Genomic DNA, 18,051 nt, shown 5'->3' on the forward strand with positions numbered 1-18,051 from the left:
ACTAAATAAGGTTTATTGTATAATGGCTATGGTACGTAAGGGAACAAGCAGGAACGAATACAAATAGATTCGCCGTGCCAAACCCGAACTATAAATGTAGTAGATGACAGTCCATCTCAGAGGAGAAATTGTGTTCTGGCGCTCTAAGGATCCCATGCAATAAGCATGCACGTTTCTTTATTATAATATATTTAATTGCTGTTTGGTATCATCTACCACAGAGAAACATCCGAAATGCATCCCTTCTGGTTGGGTATCTCCACGGGGCAGCGCAATATTTCGAAGAAGTCAGGAGAAGAGTACGTCATTAACCTTCACGTCTCGATCAACAACAAACGTTCGTTGGAGTCGAGTTAGCTGAGGTACTCCTCATGTTTTGGATCTTCGGATGGGAGAAGAACGTTAGTTGTGCTTCCCCTTCTATGTGTCTTCTTAGAATGGCAGCTGAGGAATATTCGTAGATCTTCCAACGATCCCGATGTTCACGTTCTTTCGTTGAATGAACGATATCCCAAGATTTTGTGAATTCTGTAGTCCGCACTTTCTCCTCTTGAATTAATGGGTTACCATAATTTAAGAGATCACTGTCCGTCGTCCTATGCATGATTCGCCTCTTGATTTTCTTAATGAAATGATTTGAAAGCTATTACCCCACGTGAATTTTATCTTGGCTACAGTTGTCGTTTATCGCTTGTTTTTCTCACTGTAAGTTAAAATCCTCTGACGGTGTTTTTGTTTTCTATTCTACTCGATGGAAGCGTAGGAGTGGGAACCACATTTAAATAGAAAGGGGGTGGTCAGGGGAACTGTAGTCCGGAATAATATATTAATAAACTTTTGCTAGGGATTTCACTAACGGATGTGCCTGTCGCAATCATGAAGCAGAAAATGATAGGGTAACATGCTCATCACTAACCACAGATTTACTGCGTTAGCGTTTTCTTCTGGCTACTTGTTTCTATATATACGGGACGGTCAGGCAGGCTAGGCCATGCCTGTAGCTGGCCTTGGTCCCTGTTCCGGCAGTGGAGAGAGCATCAGCCTTGGAGTTACAGGCCAAGAAAATACAAGATGGGTAGATCTCCTTGCTGCTCGAAAGAGGGGCTCAACCGCGGGGCCTGGACCAAAAGGGAGGATATGATTCTCTCCGAATACGTTCGAATTCAAGGCGATGGTGGATGGAGAAATCTTCCGAAAAAAGCAGGTGAATTTCAGCAGATCTCTTATAGTATGGCAATGCAGACAACATATGTATTGAAAGGCTAATAAGGGGAGAGAATTTGTGTTGTAGGTCTTAAGAGATGTGGAAAGAGCTGCAGACTACGCTGGTTGAACTATCTTCGTCCCGACATTAAACGCGGAAACATTTGCCCCGCCGAGGAGGAGCTTATTATTCGGCTGCATCGCCTTCTTGGCAATCGGTATGTAGAGAATGGCCGAACATGAATAGAATTTGGTGGGTTATTTTCATTGGTTGAGTATTATAAACTTAATGCAGAATATCATGTGGTCAGCTTCTCAGACATGGTAGATTTGGCCTCCGAAGTTGATCCTGCTGATTCTCTGATTCCCTGTGTCCGAGTTTGCAATAATTATTTGCTATTCTTTTTATTAAAATTTGCGGAAATTTTAAAAATCAATTTAAAGTTTTTGATGGAGCTGAATTTATTTCTATCATAAAACAGTTTAATGTATTTCTCTCCTAGAAAAAATTCAAACATTTCAGGAAAAAAATAGCTAAAAGGCTATCAGGAAAAAATTTTGGGCAGACAAAACTATAATTATTTGGTTCTTAGTTTCTCTGTGTGTTCTGAAGATGAAGCACAATAAATAGTTTGAAAAGTTCAACTCCTAAATAACTATATGTTTATTCCAAAAAATTTTGATAATAATATAGATAACAAAAATTTGAAATAAAAAATTCTGATAATTTCAAATTATATTTAAATAAGTGAAAGAATAATAACGATATAGTAATTAAAAGTTTAAACAAGTTAAAATTCTTAAATACGTTTACTCTATAAAATTGAAAATTTTAAATATATTTACAGTGTAGAGTCTAGACTAATAATTACCTATATAGAAGTGAATATTTTAATATCCAAGTGAATAGCCGCAATAGTAAGTGAATAGTGGCCATAGTTGTGATTGAATCTCGGCAATAGTTGTGATTTAATAGTGATTTCAGAAAAATACTATCCAAAAAATGTTACAAATCAATATATGTGAATGTATGCAGGTGGTCACTGATAGCAGGACGACTGCCTGGTCGAACGGACAACGAAATCAAGAACTACTGGAACACTCATCTGAGCAAGAAGCTGTCGAGCCAGGAATCTCAAGACAAGACTTCGAAAAATCTCAGTACAAGTTCAAAATCTCCTGTTCCTGTCCAAAATCGTGTGTTCAAGGCCACCGCAGTGAAAATAACAACGGCGGTGAGACACACTGAAATAATAAGACCAAACGCCTGTAACGGTGATGGCTGCAGTAATTTTATACCAGGTGATGCCTTGAAATTGTGTAATGTTAAAAACACGACAAAATCCTCATCCTGTGGCCTACTTGTGAACGATTCCACTACAAGCAAAGAACCAGAGCGCAATGGTTTTGCGACGACCGATAACCTCGTGCAGACAGAAGCTACAAACTGTACCTCCTCTATGTTAAATTTTGGGGACCAGCAATCTCCTTATTCTGATTATTTTGAAGGAGATGCAGCTAATTTAGCCGAGAGTTTATTGTATTTGACCGACCTGTCTTCTCCAGACTGCAGTCTGCTCGCTTCCCCGTCTGACTGTTCAACAGACTTTGCATCGGAAGATCTCTACAGAGGACCGGCTGCGATGCCTGAAGAGACAAATGGGTTTGAAGATGTGTATCGTGATCAAAACAATATGCAGCACGTTAGCGGCTTTAGTGTGGATCAAGAAATGGAAGAATTCTACCATAACGCACAGGATGAAGATTGGATCCATGAACTTGACTGTATAGAGAACTCAGGCGCACAGCCACTGAGCTCTCTACTGTTGGAATCCGAAGATGAATGGGAGGGAAGGTCTATAGGCAAACTTGCCCTCGAAGAACATGTACACATTTAATTGGTACTTCTTCATTAGGAAGGTAATAAAAGAATGTTCAAATAACTTGCTGTAATTTGCACAAATTGCATTAATGGCTTTGTGGGTTTCCATCAAAAGCTTTATGGTACACCAAAGTTCGAATGAAGGGCTGTCACAGGGTTTAAGGTCCGGTTAATTGTTCGTTTTAACCTCATAATTGAATCGTTTGGGTACAATTTAAGAATTGCTTAGTTACTCGCGTTGTTTCGATGAGTTGATCAGAACATTAAAAGAAAAAAATTAGTGGGTCTACTGTAAGTCCAGTAAATCAATTTTTTCTAATTGTTTTGTTCGGAATTAGGTAACTAAAGATTTTTAATTTGACTATTTGTTTCTCGAAAAAACCCTCATATATATATATTGGTAGAAGATATACATGTATCATTTTTCCAGATGCCATTGCTAGCAAGAAAAGAAAACTAAATACAGCTTTCATGATATCAATAATTTACTGTGACTCTGAAGAAACGAGAGTCAAAAAACATCTAATCAACATAGATTACATAATATGCATGATACAATTCTGTATTGAGAGTAAAAAAAACATTTAAGCAATGACAGAAAGTAGCATATAACAGCAGCAATAGTCCATAGAGTATAAAAAAAACATCAGCCATCTTTTTTGAAGATTAATAGTCCCCTCTCTGGAGAAGACCTATAGCCACTGAAAGACCTGTTGCATGTGAAAAAGCCAATCCAGAGAAGAAAAAAGTTTCCACACAGACAAAAAAATACAGCATGATCAGCATAGGTATGAAACAATACTTTTGTTCTATAATGACACCATGTGACAGAATGATAAATTGAGATATTATAAGAATATTTAAATCGTTATGGAAGTACAGTTTTAGTATTAATAGCATTTCAAGTACAAAAATTGAATCAAAATCATAGCTAAAAAGAAACTAGAAACAGAGAGATTTAAACTACAGATATTGAACAAAATCTTCGCTGAAAAGAATCCAGGAACAGAGAGATTTAATGACCAATTAGGTACCCACTGGGTAATAATGAACGGTTAGAGATGGACTCGGTAACGACGCTAAGTGGAGTTCTAACAGTCGGTTGAAGGAATCTGAAATTAGGGCCAGAGGTTAAAGCGTACAGAAAATGGGTAGATGAGTAGAACTTGAATTTATTTAGTAGTGATGAACTAACCCGTATTTAATAAAGTCAAAACCGTACGAGCCCAAAACTGCATACACTGAACCAGTATTGACAAACACCCTATACACTAAATTAAGGTTTTGGAAAAAATTCAATGGTGGTCGTGCGTTTTTTTCATTGTTACGTTGAAAGATTGACAAACACCTTATCCACTGAATTAACGTTTTGAAAAAGATTTAATGGTGGCTGTGCGTTCTTGTCATTGTTATGTTCTTTCACCATGGAAGGGCCGCTTGGAGAATTACCGTATTGTTGAGGTGCAGAGGTGGCGGAAAGTTCCGAATTATTGGAAATTAGAGTTATAAACTGGAAAATTGATTAGTTGGTTTATATAGTGTTTATTAGTTTAAATTTTGATTAATTGGTTTATGTGGGATTTATTAATTTTAATTTTAAGAAAAAGATTGATTTTGAAAATTATTTGTAGTAATAAAAATAATTTCATTTAATATATTGTAAGTGAACAAATTATTCTTCCATCTAACATTCAAATTAATTCTTTATTTATTATCATTTGTCTGTTCAATATTCAAATTAGTACTTAGTATAATGGAAGGAGAAAAAGTAAAAAACTAAGTGTGGTGAAAGAGACATTATACAATCCAATGCAGTGCACTTTGAAGGTCATATGTGATTCCATGAATCCTCAACATGGAATTCACACGTCTCTTTTTTATATATATTAAATAAAAATAACGTCCAAAAAAATTTAAAATGTTTAATAGTTTTAATGGAAAGTATTATAACTCAATATAAAAGAGTTGTGGTAAAAAAAAAATATTCTCAATTTGTTACGACTGTTCCAAGGATGAAGAAGAAGTGATAAATAGAACATTTTATTGTTCATAAATAAAATATTTTATTGTACATGAAAGCTAATTTAATTTTATATTAATTTGAGAGAAAGACAATAAAAAACATTTAATTTTTATTTTTAATTTTTATTGTAAGATAAGACACATAAAATACATCGTAAAATGTATATTAATGTTACAAATTTATTTCAATATCAATATTATATATGTTTATAAAAAGGTAAAAAATAATAAAATTATTTAATACTCAAGAATAAAAATAAGTAATTAAAAGTAAAAAAAAATAATTACTTTATGATAGTAATAAGACAATGATGTAATTCATTCAATTTTTAATATAAAAGAATTTCATAAATAAAAATATTAACAATAAAATAATATAATTCAATGTGGATTACAAATAAAATATACAAAATTAAATAATATTGAGATGTATTTAAAATATCTTCATAAAAAAATGTCCCACCAGATTGTAAATATTTAATTATTGCAGTAAATAAACTGGATATTACTATTTAAGTTTATAAATTTATTATTTTGATTAAAATGTGCAATGTCTTGATAATAACGATTATGTAACTCTGCAGTTGTCTATCCCTAACTACTTCCTTGTAGATTTATTTTCAAGTAAAAATGATTAAGAAAGTAGAGATGAAGGGAGGAGAGGAAAAGGAGAGATTTTTTGTTGATATGTCAGATTCTGTAAATTAGTAAGACTGTTAGTCTTACAAGAAACACCCTGCATGTAGGAGTCTCAAGTTGGGAGGAAATTGGGAAATATATAGTTGCATTTGACACCAGTAGTCAACAATAATTCAGAAAAGTATTTATATGATTGAAGGTAATTATATTGTTAAGGTAATACTTGTTATTTTGTTGAAAGTAATAGATATGCTATTCCGGTAAAGTTTAAAAGATTTATCAATAGAGGAATTTATTTAGTATGAATTAGCATGCTGTAAGGGAAAAAAAAAAATAACAGCGAAATCTGTGAATAAAGGTAAATAATTTTCCTCCGGAGGAATGCAACTCCTATATTAATAACATCCAAGTTACAAACATAAATTAGAAAATAAATAGGAAACCCTCTTTGCCTCACAAAAGCGTAGACCTTTAATAAAGAAGATACTTGATGTGGGGTCTCAATACTCTAACCCGTTAGCCACAAAAATAAGTATGATTAAACAAATTCTAAAGCATCAAATTCTAAAGCCAAATCAAGCTTAATATAACCACGTGAGTAAAAAATACTTAAGGACTTCTAGAACTATCTAGAATTCAAAGAACAAATCTTACCACTGAAATTTCTAGAAATTTTGGAACACATAACTCAGATATGGAACATGTCGGTTAAATCCTTCAGAATTCTTTATAGTGAGAATTATCAAAATTATTTATATAAACTATCCCCATGAAGAAATGCGAACTAATCCCCAACCTCTTAACAATAAACATTAAGAATATGAAACGTATGGGTTGAATAGTAAAAGAGAAATCGATTGTAGCACAAGAAAAGGCAAGCCAGCCCGAGGCAGTCACTTGAGAATTCATACGACAAGCATACCTGTGCTAGGACAATCAACTCCTCAAATGCAAATTAAGTATATTTTGTTACAAAACCCAAAAAACTATTTCATGACAAAGTTCCATTTCTTATAAAATGTTGGAAACTAGAATTGATACTCCACACACTATTTAAAATCTTAATTTACAAAGTAAATTACAAAGAGGATTGTAAACTAACTTGGATTGTAAAAGTCAGAAAAGAAATTAGTCTTTCGACCACAATTGCTCAGTATTCAAAACATGTTTCCACCAGGGAAGTAATAATAGAATTCTAGACTTCTAAAACTAAACCCCTAGTGAACAACGAGACAAGCTTTAAGCTAGAAAACAAGCTGATAAACCCACCAAGAATGTGAAAAATATACAACCCAAGAACTCTATCAAGATGTTAATCCATTTTACCTGGAGGCCAGACGAAGTGACTAACACTGAACTCTACACACTGGTTTGAAGTGGAAGGGTGTTGAACTTCTAAAGTCAAACCCTCATCGCATAGAACCCTCGGAAGCATCCTAACCAAAAACATGAGAATTCCATTAACAAACTGAGGAAGGAATATCTAGATGCAAAGAAAAACAACTATAAACTTTCATACGAAAAATCCATTACCTGCACTGGAGTGGTTGACAGAGAAAATCTTCGGATGGAGGCATGCATCTTTGCTGAAACGAATCACCCAGAAATAGACATGGCAGAGTCATGGCATAGTAGGAAGAACATAATCAATAGAACATAACCATAGACTTGAAACAATGTGAGCTTCGAATGCCATGGACCAGAGATAGAGCACTATGTCAAACCAAAGAGGAAATTCAAAAATTGCCCACAACATGATTGACAACGGGTTTAAGGGAAACACCCATCACCGTCCAATGGAGTAGCTGCAAAATGGGCCGTTGATGTGGTGACTTCCCCGAGGAAGTGAGTGACAGCTCGGCAACAACCAGAAGGGTCCAGAACTCTAATTCTCGCTAGGCCTTTTGGAAATCGAAATTTAATCTCTAGACTATGGTCGCATAACCTTAAGGACTAAATTATTAATACTAGCACACTTATAAATCAAGTCACAATTTTTTATGTACTCATGCATGCTCAATGATATATATATGTATAAGTTTAAATTCAGTGTAAATATCCTCAATTTCAATTATATTTGTTTATTTACTATTTTTTTAATGATGTAATTAATGTATTAGTTAGAAGTGTGACAAGTGGTATTAGAGTGCTCAGGTTACAAATCTGAGACCTCTAGAAATAAATGATTAACAATGTTGGTGACATGGATGGAGAAAGAAAGGAAAGCAGCCATCATGAGAAAGACTGGAATTACACCCCACAAATCTGTGATAGGAATATGATTCACATCTTTTCAAGAAGCCAATCCTAAGATATGGATACAGTTGGGGGGAGAACCATGGAATACCAACACTGCAATCTTGGAAACTATGCTAGAACTAAAGGATGATATGGCCCAGTTACGGGCAGATAATGAAATGTTGATGCAGGAGCACGAAAATATTATGAAGAGTTTGTCTGATAGACAGAATTGGTGACAACCAATTCCCAGCCCAGAGCACGGGAACATGACTGGTGAACAAGAATTTTGAATCAAGTATTTTGGAATAGAAGGCGGTGAAGAAAATCAGGAGGAAAAATATGATAATGCATGAGAACACAAAATGTAGAAAAGACAAAAGATAGAACTACAAGGAGAATTTTGGAAAATAAAACAACCCCCCTTTGATGGTAAATAGGAAGAGGCATCTCAAGCCTGACTTATTAAGATGAATAAATACTTTCAGTTGTATGAATATGACCATAACTTAAAGGCTCATTTGGCTATCTTTCGGCTGCAAGGAAAAGCCACCCTATGGTGGGAGGAAGTAAAAACTATGTGTGGAGTAAATGAGTAGAGAATAACTTGGGAAAAAATTCAAAGACATTTTAAGGAGAAATATTTAACTGAAATATTTTATGACGAAAAGGAAAAAAAGTTTCATGATCTTCGATTGGGTCAGTTGTCTATGGATGAGTTCATAGCCAAATTTACATCATTGCTTCAATATGTCCCTTACATATGGCAGGAAAATGCGAAAGTACAATTATTTATCAATAGTTTGTTGTTGTTCATGAAAGAGCGTCTCGAGTTTGATAACCTCAAGACCAATAAAGTTATACGAAAGGCTCAGATATGCCATCAACACAATAGGCAAACCGGAGATGTGGGAAAAAGGTGGGCTGATAAAAAGGGAATTAAGTTTCCTTCCAGCAACAAGGGAAATAAATCCATAATCAATAAGGGACCCCATAAATGGCAAGTAGATTTGAAATTTCCAAAGAGTCTAAGACAAATGAGCAACATGGTAAATTTTAGCGGTGAATTTTAGCCCAAGGGTGAAATTTAAGGGGTTTTTCATTTTGGAGGGGGAGTTTTTTTATAAAACACCCATTTCATATAGGTAGCCCAACTTTTATTTAAAAGATAATTATACTATTCATTTTAACCAAAAAAAAGAGACAGATAAACTATGAAAAGACTCATTTGACCTGATTCTCCTAGTTTGGGAGGTTATATTCCGTTACAATCGCCTGATTTTCTGCTTTGCAATGTTAAATTCGTTTTCAATCACCCATTTTCTAGTTTGTGAGTTGGTTTGGGAGGTTGTATTTGGTCCCAATAAATAAAAATATAAATAAAGTGGAGGTATGGTAAATAAATAAAACCTCTTTTCATACTTACTCCAAAGGTACGGTAAATAATTAGAAATATAAATAAACTAGAGTTGTGGTAAATAAATAAAACCTCTTTTTATATTTAGTCCATAACCCTCTCTCTATTTAAGAAGGCTAAAAAAAAAGGTTTTATTTAAGTGAATCTTATAGGCCAAATACCATTTTTTTTTTGTCAAGTAAGAATGGAGCTTTATATTAACCGTACAAGTATATTACATATTTTACACTTCTTTGCAAGTGCAAAGACCCAAACAAGAACCAACCTGTTGTGGTGATGTCATCAATAGGAAAAACAAAGCCAGGATCAAACCAATCCTCACAAATTTTCAAAAACTTGTAAATAGGAAGGAGTGATAAACTCCCAAGGACTCTCTTTCATCTACTTACAACTTTTAGAGCTTCCGCTAAGCAAACAAACCCCTCCAAAAGTCGCAGAGTTCCGCTAATCTTCCACTAATCCGGATCCGATGGTAACACAAACCATAGATTAAAAAATTTGAAATCTGCCCTCAAAGGAAACGACGACACTTCTTCACTGTTGATCTATCCAAGATCCAATGGTCACAACACTTCCGGACTTCGAAACATGCTCCTCGTCGGTCAATGGTTGATCTCGCTCCACCAGATCTAACACCTCACACGTATTTTGGCCGGTTAACTTGCGCACTTCAAATATGCCCGAAAAGTGGTTTCCTTCTCTTGCCTCGCTGAAACATGCCACTAAGTGAATGGAATCGGAGCCAAATGGGGAATACCACTTACGACTTTTTCTCTGCCCGAAATCCACTAGTGGGTTTCCCAACTCGATTCTACTACTCTAGACCCGATGGTAACTCAAACCAAATTTTAAAAAAGTTTGAAATCCACCCTTCAAAAGAATCATCGACACTTCTACATGGTTGATCTAATCACGATCCAATGGTCATAACCCTTCCTAACTTCGAAACAATCTCCCTTTCTGTCAACCATTGATCTTGCTCCATTAGATTTAACAACTCACACCTATTTCGGCCGGCTAACTTGCACACTCCAAATCCACCAGAAAAGTGGTTCCCCTCTCTCATCATGTTGTTACGTGTCACTATGAGTGTGGAATCAGAGCCAATGGGGAATTATCGCTTACAGCCTTTCCTCTGCCCGAAATCCACATGTGGGTTTCAACAACATACTCCTTCTCATTAATTGTCGGGTAACTCCCTCACCCTAACACCATAGATCTAATTCCACTGAGATCTATCCATCCAAAATCAATCTTCATGCCACTGTGTCGTCAGTCTTCCTTTGTTGATCTCGACCATCCGCTCAAATCCGTTGGAATATTGATGCTAATACAATCTGCAGACTGCTGCCAATCAATAGGCAAACAGTTTGAGCATCCATGTACTCCTTCCTATCTCTTGAGCCTCATCGATCTAGCCTGTCAAACCAACAATCACTATCTTTGGCACCCTGACAGAGGCATTCCTCTAATAGTTTTCCTGGGGGTATCAACTCCCAAACATGCCGAGTATCCCTTTCCTTACTAATCACTCCTTCATTCACTAGTCGATCAACTAACATATTAACTTTTCTTTTCACATGGATAAAGTGTACAATTTTTAAGGTTTGTAGGTGGGTATAAAGACGAAGAAAGACTTGTGATAGCCTCCAATGTTTCGACAATTTATCCAGTGCCGTACAATTGCATATTTTCTTGGCCGCTCTAATAATCAATTCTGAATCTGCTTCAATGATGACATTGTGTAGATTTGAGTCCACCAAGATTTCTAGGCATTGCTTTAAGGCCATGAGTTCCACCATGTTATTAGTGGCCTTCCCCAAGTGGCCGTGAAAGATCTCCTTTATTCGTCCCTGTTCATCTCTTATGACACCCCCGAAACCAGCTAACCCTTGGTTGCCCTTAAATGCTCCATCTATATTGATTTTTGGGAAACCATGTGGAGGAGGCTGCTAGATATTTATATCTGTATTTATTTTGCTCACACTATTAATTATGCCCTGTGGGCCTATATACTGGAGACCCAAGTGCAATAGTATACATGCATCTTGGGGCAGAGGAGGGTCCTTGGGAAGTTTCAACAACAAGCTTTTGATTGTGCCTTTGAGCTACCTTACAATTTGATCAATTATGTGTTGGGGCTTGCTTGCTTTGTTCTTGAAGATCCTACTATTACGTTCATTCCAAACATCCTAGATAACAAAGCCTGGAACTAGAGTCTAGGCTTTATTAATGATTTCATTCCCTGAGAAGCTTTTCCTCTAATTCTTCAAAGTGTTGGAGATACTGAGTCTATACCTATCAGTGTGCCTGAAGATTGAAGCCACCCATTCCCACATGGTAGAGGTAAAAGGGCAGAGGTTGAGAAGGTGATCCATCATCTCCTCTTGTAAGCCACATAAGTAACATTTGGATGGGCCAGTGAAGCCTTTTTTTAAGAGATTCTCCCAAGTTAAAATTTTCCTTTGATGAACTAACCAAATGAATAACTTTAATTTCATCCAGTGGGGGATCTACCAAAGATTCTTCCAAAATTGGTCAGGGTTTTGGTAGTTAAACCATGTTATTAGCTGTTTAGCTTCATTGGGGTTGAGGTTTCCTTCGGGGTTCCTTCCCCATATTAGTTGGTCAAGCAAGGAGGATACCAAAATCCTCCTATGTTCTAGCTCTTGAGCAAGAGAGTCTACCTGGGCCTTCAGAGGGCTCTCTCCACTATGGCCTACATCCTTCCAAATTCTCCATTTTCAATTCTTCCTTAGCTGGCCCCAGAATTCATTTACCATGAGTAGACCTTTGTTATTGGTATCATTCTTGAGAACTGATAATTCATCCTTGTACACGTTGGGTTCCTGTTGCCAGTTATCCTCCCAAAACCGAGCCAGGCTCCCATCTCAGATCTCCTAGAAACTATGGTGCTGAACAATACCCTTATTTTTCCAGGCAAGGTTCCAAATGTGGGAGCCCTTAATATGCCTTGACATTTGAATGTGATCTTTCTCCTACCAATTCTTGGCATATTTTTGTGCCCAAAGCTTGGCCCAAGGGGTTGTTGATTCCTTGATCCACCTCCACCAGAGTTTAGCTCTTGAGACTCTGTTGAGGGTTTTAGGGCCATGAAGCCCTAAACCACCATTGCTCTTGGGTGTGCAGATCTTGTCCCAGGCCAGTAGAGCCCATTTGTTTTTCTCCTTTCCTCTGCCCCATAGAAAATCCCTTTGTATGCTCCTAATCTGTTGCGGAACTCCTTTAGGAGCAGGAAGAGGTGAGAACATGGAAATGGGAATTACCTGCAAGACATCCTGTGTGAGCACAAGGTGCCCCACCAAATTTAAAGACCTGCATGTCTATTTTCTGATCTTGTCCTGAAGTTTATTTATTATTGGCTCCCATACTCCCTTGCTTAGAGGCTTATCTATGAGAGGTATGCCCAGATACTTGGAAGGTAACCGGTCCCTTTGAAACCAAAGAATCCTGGTGATGTTTCTCTGAATAGCAATGTTAGTCTTAAAGAAAATAAACTTTTGATTTGTTGAGACTTACCTCTGTGCCAGCTGCCATCACAAAGTCATTTAAGATTTGTTTGATTGCTATGGCTTCCCTGATTGTGGGTATGCCCTGCAACATTGTGTCATCCACAAATTGTTGATGAGTATATGCCTCTCCCTCCAACGTGAGTTTGATACCCTACATTCTTCCTTCAGCATTTGCCATTTTAATCATTCTGCCTAACCCTTCCATCATGAGAACAAAGAGGAAGGGTGAGAGCAGATTCCCTTGTCCGAGACCTCTGGAGGGTGTTAAAGTTCTTGAAGGAGCGCCATTGAGCAGGATGGAGAAACTGGTCATGGTGACTAGTGCCATAACCCATCTTATCCAGTTTTGGTCGAAGCCATATGCTCTAAGAACTGCCATTTCACAAGACCAACTTAGCTTGTCATAGGCTTTTGCTAGGTCCAACTGAATGATCATACCAGCTTGTTTATTGATTTTGAGAGAGTGTACCACCTTGTGATCTTGGATGATGTTATTGAGGATTTGTCTCCCTTCCACATAGCCCGTTTGCCCCTCTGAGATGAGAGATGGTAAGAGAGGCTTGAGTCTATTGGCGATCACCTTGGAAATAATTTTGTACACCACATTACATAAAGCTACGGGTTTGAAGCCATCCAGAGTAATTGCTTTTTCCTATTTTGGGATTAAAGCTATGAAGGAGGCAATAAGAGCCTTCAGAATCTTTTTGGATCTTCTTGAGTCTTCCACCACCTCAAGGATGTCCCGTTTGATTGTTTCCTAGTAGGCTTTGAAGAAGTCTACGTTGAATCCATCTGGACCTGGAGCTTTCCCATTTTGCATTTCATTAATCACTTCACTGACCTCCTCTTCCGACACTGGCCTATTAAGATTGTGGTTGTCCTCTCTGGTAACAAGCTGAGGGATGTACTGAGTGAAATTGTTGATGAACCTAGATCTCTCCAAAGGAGGCTCCTCTGCTATACTGAGGAAGTGTTGAACAAGGACAAATTCCATATCTTTGTGAGAGACCAGTTCTATCCTTTGAGAATATTTGAGCTTTGTGATTCTGTTTTGTGCCCTCTTATCCAAGGTAGATTTATGAAAGAACTTTGTGTTTCTTTCTCGCTCTCTAATCCACTGCACCCTCGATTTTTGTCTCCAGAAAATTTCTTCTTTCCTGCACTGATCTTCCCATTCTTCCTGCAGGGAGTCAACTAGAATTTTTTTGCTCCTCGGTAAAGCCATATGTGATGCTAATATGATTGATCTCTTGGAGTTTCTGCTCAACTTCTCTTTTGGCTTTGAATATATTGACAAATTTCTTTTTGTTCCAATCTTTAAGCCTAGATTTGATATGTTTAAGTTTCTGTTGGAGAAGGAACATTCTAGTGCCTTGAATGTTTAGATCCCCTCTCCACCATTTGTCAATATTTTTGGTGAATTTAGGGTGAGAGAGCCAGGCATTTTCAAATATGAAGGGTCTGTTTCTTGGTGTACCCATAGAAGTGGATTCTAGCTATACAGGCCAATGGTCCAAACCTCAAAAGGGAAGAATAGAAGCTGACATGGTAGGGATTGAAAGAAATAGGTCCCCTGAAATAATAAATCTATCGAGTTTAGAGGCGAATTAATAAAAAAATATTAAAGACTTAATTTTAGATGGATATCATAAAATTCCATATGTAGGCCACTCCGTATAACAAAAGCTAATTACCACACTTAGAAAGGCATATTTCTTTCTTGGTATGAAAAAAGAAGTAACTGAGTATTTGGATTGCTTTCTGAAATATCAACAAGTGAAAGAGAAACATCATCACCAAGCCTTACTGCTTCACCTATTTCCTATCCCATAATGGAAATGGGAAACCATTTCCATTGATTTTATTACAAGACTACCTAAGTCTAAAAAGTAGAATGACTCGATAATGGTGCTAATGGATAATTTGAGCAAGTCTTCTCACTTCATACCAATATAGTAAATCTACAAGGTAGTACAAATTGCTAACATATTCATGCAAACCATTTTTAGATTACATGGATTACCAAAGATCATAATTTATGAGCGAGACATAAAATTTACATCAGCTTTCTGGAAAGCCTTATTTGAAGGTTTAAGTACACAGCTACATTTCAGAACTGCTTACCACCCTCAAACGGATGGGTAGACTGAACGAGTAAATCAGGTAGTAGAAGACATGTTACGAACTTATGTAATGTAGCAGCCATTTAAATGGGAGGATTACATACATGTCGTACAATTTTCTTACAACAACAGTTACCATACATCACTACAAATGAATCCATTTGAAATATTTTATGGATGCAGGTGCAGGACACCCTCAAGCTGGGGCGGGCCAAAGGATAAGTTGATGTTAGGACCGAAAATGTTAAAAGAAATGGAGGAGATCGTTAAAAAAAGTACGTTTGAATTTAAAGGTTGTGCAAGACAGACAAAAGAACTTTTCTGATCGAAAGAGAAATTTCTATATATATATATGACCGTAAGCATATAATCAATTGGCAAGATATACAGATAATTTAATTTTAAATAAATATTCCAAGACAAGGTTGCCAAAGGAAAAGAATTGACTAACTTTTCCTTATGTGTAGGTTGAACCGAAAGGCAAGTTCTCGATCGAACCCTTGGTTACACTCGATCGAAGAGAAGTAATGCTACAAAAATGAGTTATCACCCAAGTTAAAGTGCAATGGAAGCAGTTTGGGCCAGAGGAAGCCACCTCGGAGGATGAGAAAATAATGAGGGAGACTTGTCCAGATCTATTTGTAGTAAAGAAACATCTGGACGATGTTTAATCTTAGGGGCACGAGATGTGATGTACCCAGTAGATTGTAAATATTTAATTACTACAGCAAACAAACTAGATATTACTATTTAAGTTTATATATTTATTATTTTGATTAAAATGTGCATGAGGAAAATGTCTTGATAATAACGATGATGTAACTCTCACATGTCAGGTAGCTAGGATAGGAAGTTACCTATCCCTAACTACTTCCTTGTAGATTTATTCTCAAAGAAAAAGGATCAAGAGGGTATTCGTACCTGAGATGAAGGGAGGAGAGGAAAAGGAGAGATTTATGTGTTGATATGTCAGACATATTCCAAGAGCTATGTCTGGTTAAGACCAGATAGATGTAAATTAGTAAGAATGTTAGTCTTATAGGAAACACCTTGCATGTGGGGGGGAGACTTTGGCTTGAAAGCGAGTCTCAAGGTTGGGAGGAAATTGGGCAATATATAGTTGCATTTGACACCAGCAGTCAACAGTATTTCTACAAAATTCAGATAAGTACTTATATGATTGAAAGTAATTATATTGTTAAGGTAATACTTGTTATTTTGTTGAAAGTAACAGATGTGCTATTTCGGTAAAGTTTAAAATATTTATCAATAGAAGAATTTAATTAGCATGTTAAATATCTAACAAGAATTAGGAGGCTGTAAGGAAAAGAAAAAAGAAAAGAAAAGAATAATAGTGAAATCTGTGAATAAGGGTAAATAATTTCCCTTCGGAGGAATTCAACTCCTAGGTTAATAACATCCAAGTTACAAACATAAATTAGAAAATAAATAGAAAAGCCTCTATAACTGGCAAAACTGTATTAGAAACTTTTTGAGAAAATTGCAAATTCTACGAAGAAAAGAACAGTATTATACGTAGACCTCCTAATAAGGAAGATACTTGTTGTGGGGACTCAATACTCTAACCCGGTTAGCCATAAAAATAAGTATGATTAAACAAATTCTAAAACCAAATCAGGCTTAAAATAACCACGTGAGAAAAAATAGTTAAGGGCTTCTGGAAGTATCTAGAATTGAAAGAACAAATCTTACCAATGAAATTTCTAGAAAATTTGGAAGACACAACTCTGTATACAAAATAGATATGGAACATGTAGGTTAAATCCTTCAGAATTCTTTATCGTGAGAATTATCAGAGTTATTTATATGAATTGTCCACATGAATAAAGGTGAACTAAACCCCAACCGTTTAACAAATAAACATTAACAGTATGAAACATATGGGCTAAACAGTAAAAGGAGAAATCCACTGTATCACGAGAACACATATGGAAGCCCAAGACAGTCTCTTAAGAATTCATATGAGAAGCAGATCGGTACTAGGAGAACTGCCTCCTCAAATGCGAATTAACTATATTCAAGTAATATAACCATGTGAGTAAAAATATTTAAGGGCTTCTCGAAGTATCTAGAATTCAAAGAACAAATCTTACCACTGAAATTTCTAGAAAATTTGGAAGACAGAACTCTGTATACAAAATAGATATGGAACATGTAGGTTAAATCCTTTAGAATTCTTTATCGTGAGAATTATCAGAGTTATTTATATAAACTGTCCGCATGAATAAATGCGAACTAAACCCCAACCGCTTAATAAATAAACATTAACAGTATGAAACACATGGGCTAAATAGTAAAAGGAGAAATCAATTATATCACAAGAACACGCAAGGTAGCCCAAGAAAGTCCCTTGAGAATTCATATGAGAAGAAGACCGGTGCTAGGAGAACCGACTCCTCAAATGTGAATTAACTATATTGCATTACAGAACAAAAGAAACTATATCATGACAGAGATCCATTTCTTATAAAATGCTAGAAACTAGAATTAATCCTCCACACACTATTTAAAAGCTTAATTTATAAAGTAAATTACAAAGAGGATTGTAAATTAACTTGGGTTGTAAAACACAGAAAATAACTTAGTCTTTTGGCTACAATTGTTCAGTATTCAAAACACGCTTCCACCAGGGCAGTGATAATAGAATTCTGGACTTCTAGGACTAAACCCCTATGAACAACGAGCTAATCTTTAAGCTAGAAAATGAGCCGATAAACCCACTAAGAATCTAAAAACTATACAACCCAAGAACTCTATCAAGATGTTCATCCACATTACATGGAGGCCGGACAAAGTTATTAACACCGATCTCTACAAATTGGCTTGAAGTGGAAGGGTGTTGAACTTCTGCAGTTAAACCCTCGTCGCATAGAACCCTCTTAAGCATCCTAACCAAAAACATGAGAATTCCATTAAAAAAGTGAAGAAGGCATATTTAGATGCGAAGAAAAACAAGTATAAACTTTCACAGGA

At 36.2% G+C, this 18,051-nt stretch overlaps 1 protein-coding gene across 1 annotated transcript; it reads left to right on the top strand.

Moving 5' to 3' along the window:
• Positions 1–945: 945 nt before the first annotated feature.
• LOC149264063 (uncharacterized) lies at positions 946–3,372 on the top strand. The gene is made up of 3 exons (XM_089388898.1): positions 946–1,204; positions 1,292–1,421; positions 2,240–3,372. Exons 1-3 carry the CDS (start codon positions 1,072–1,074, stop codon positions 3,099–3,101), a joined length of 1,125 nt encoding a protein of 374 aa, XP_089245024.1. The 5' UTR covers positions 946–1,071; the 3' UTR covers positions 3,102–3,372.
• The last annotated feature ends 14,679 nt before the right edge of the window (positions 3,373–18,051 follow it).

This window comes from Pinus tabuliformis, chromosome 6 (assembly GCF_031772625.1).
Source record: "Pinus tabuliformis cultivar Carrire ecotype Pingquan chromosome 6, CPIR1, whole genome shotgun sequence".
NCBI classification, from domain to species: Eukaryota; Viridiplantae; Streptophyta; class Pinopsida; order Pinales; family Pinaceae; genus Pinus; species Pinus tabuliformis.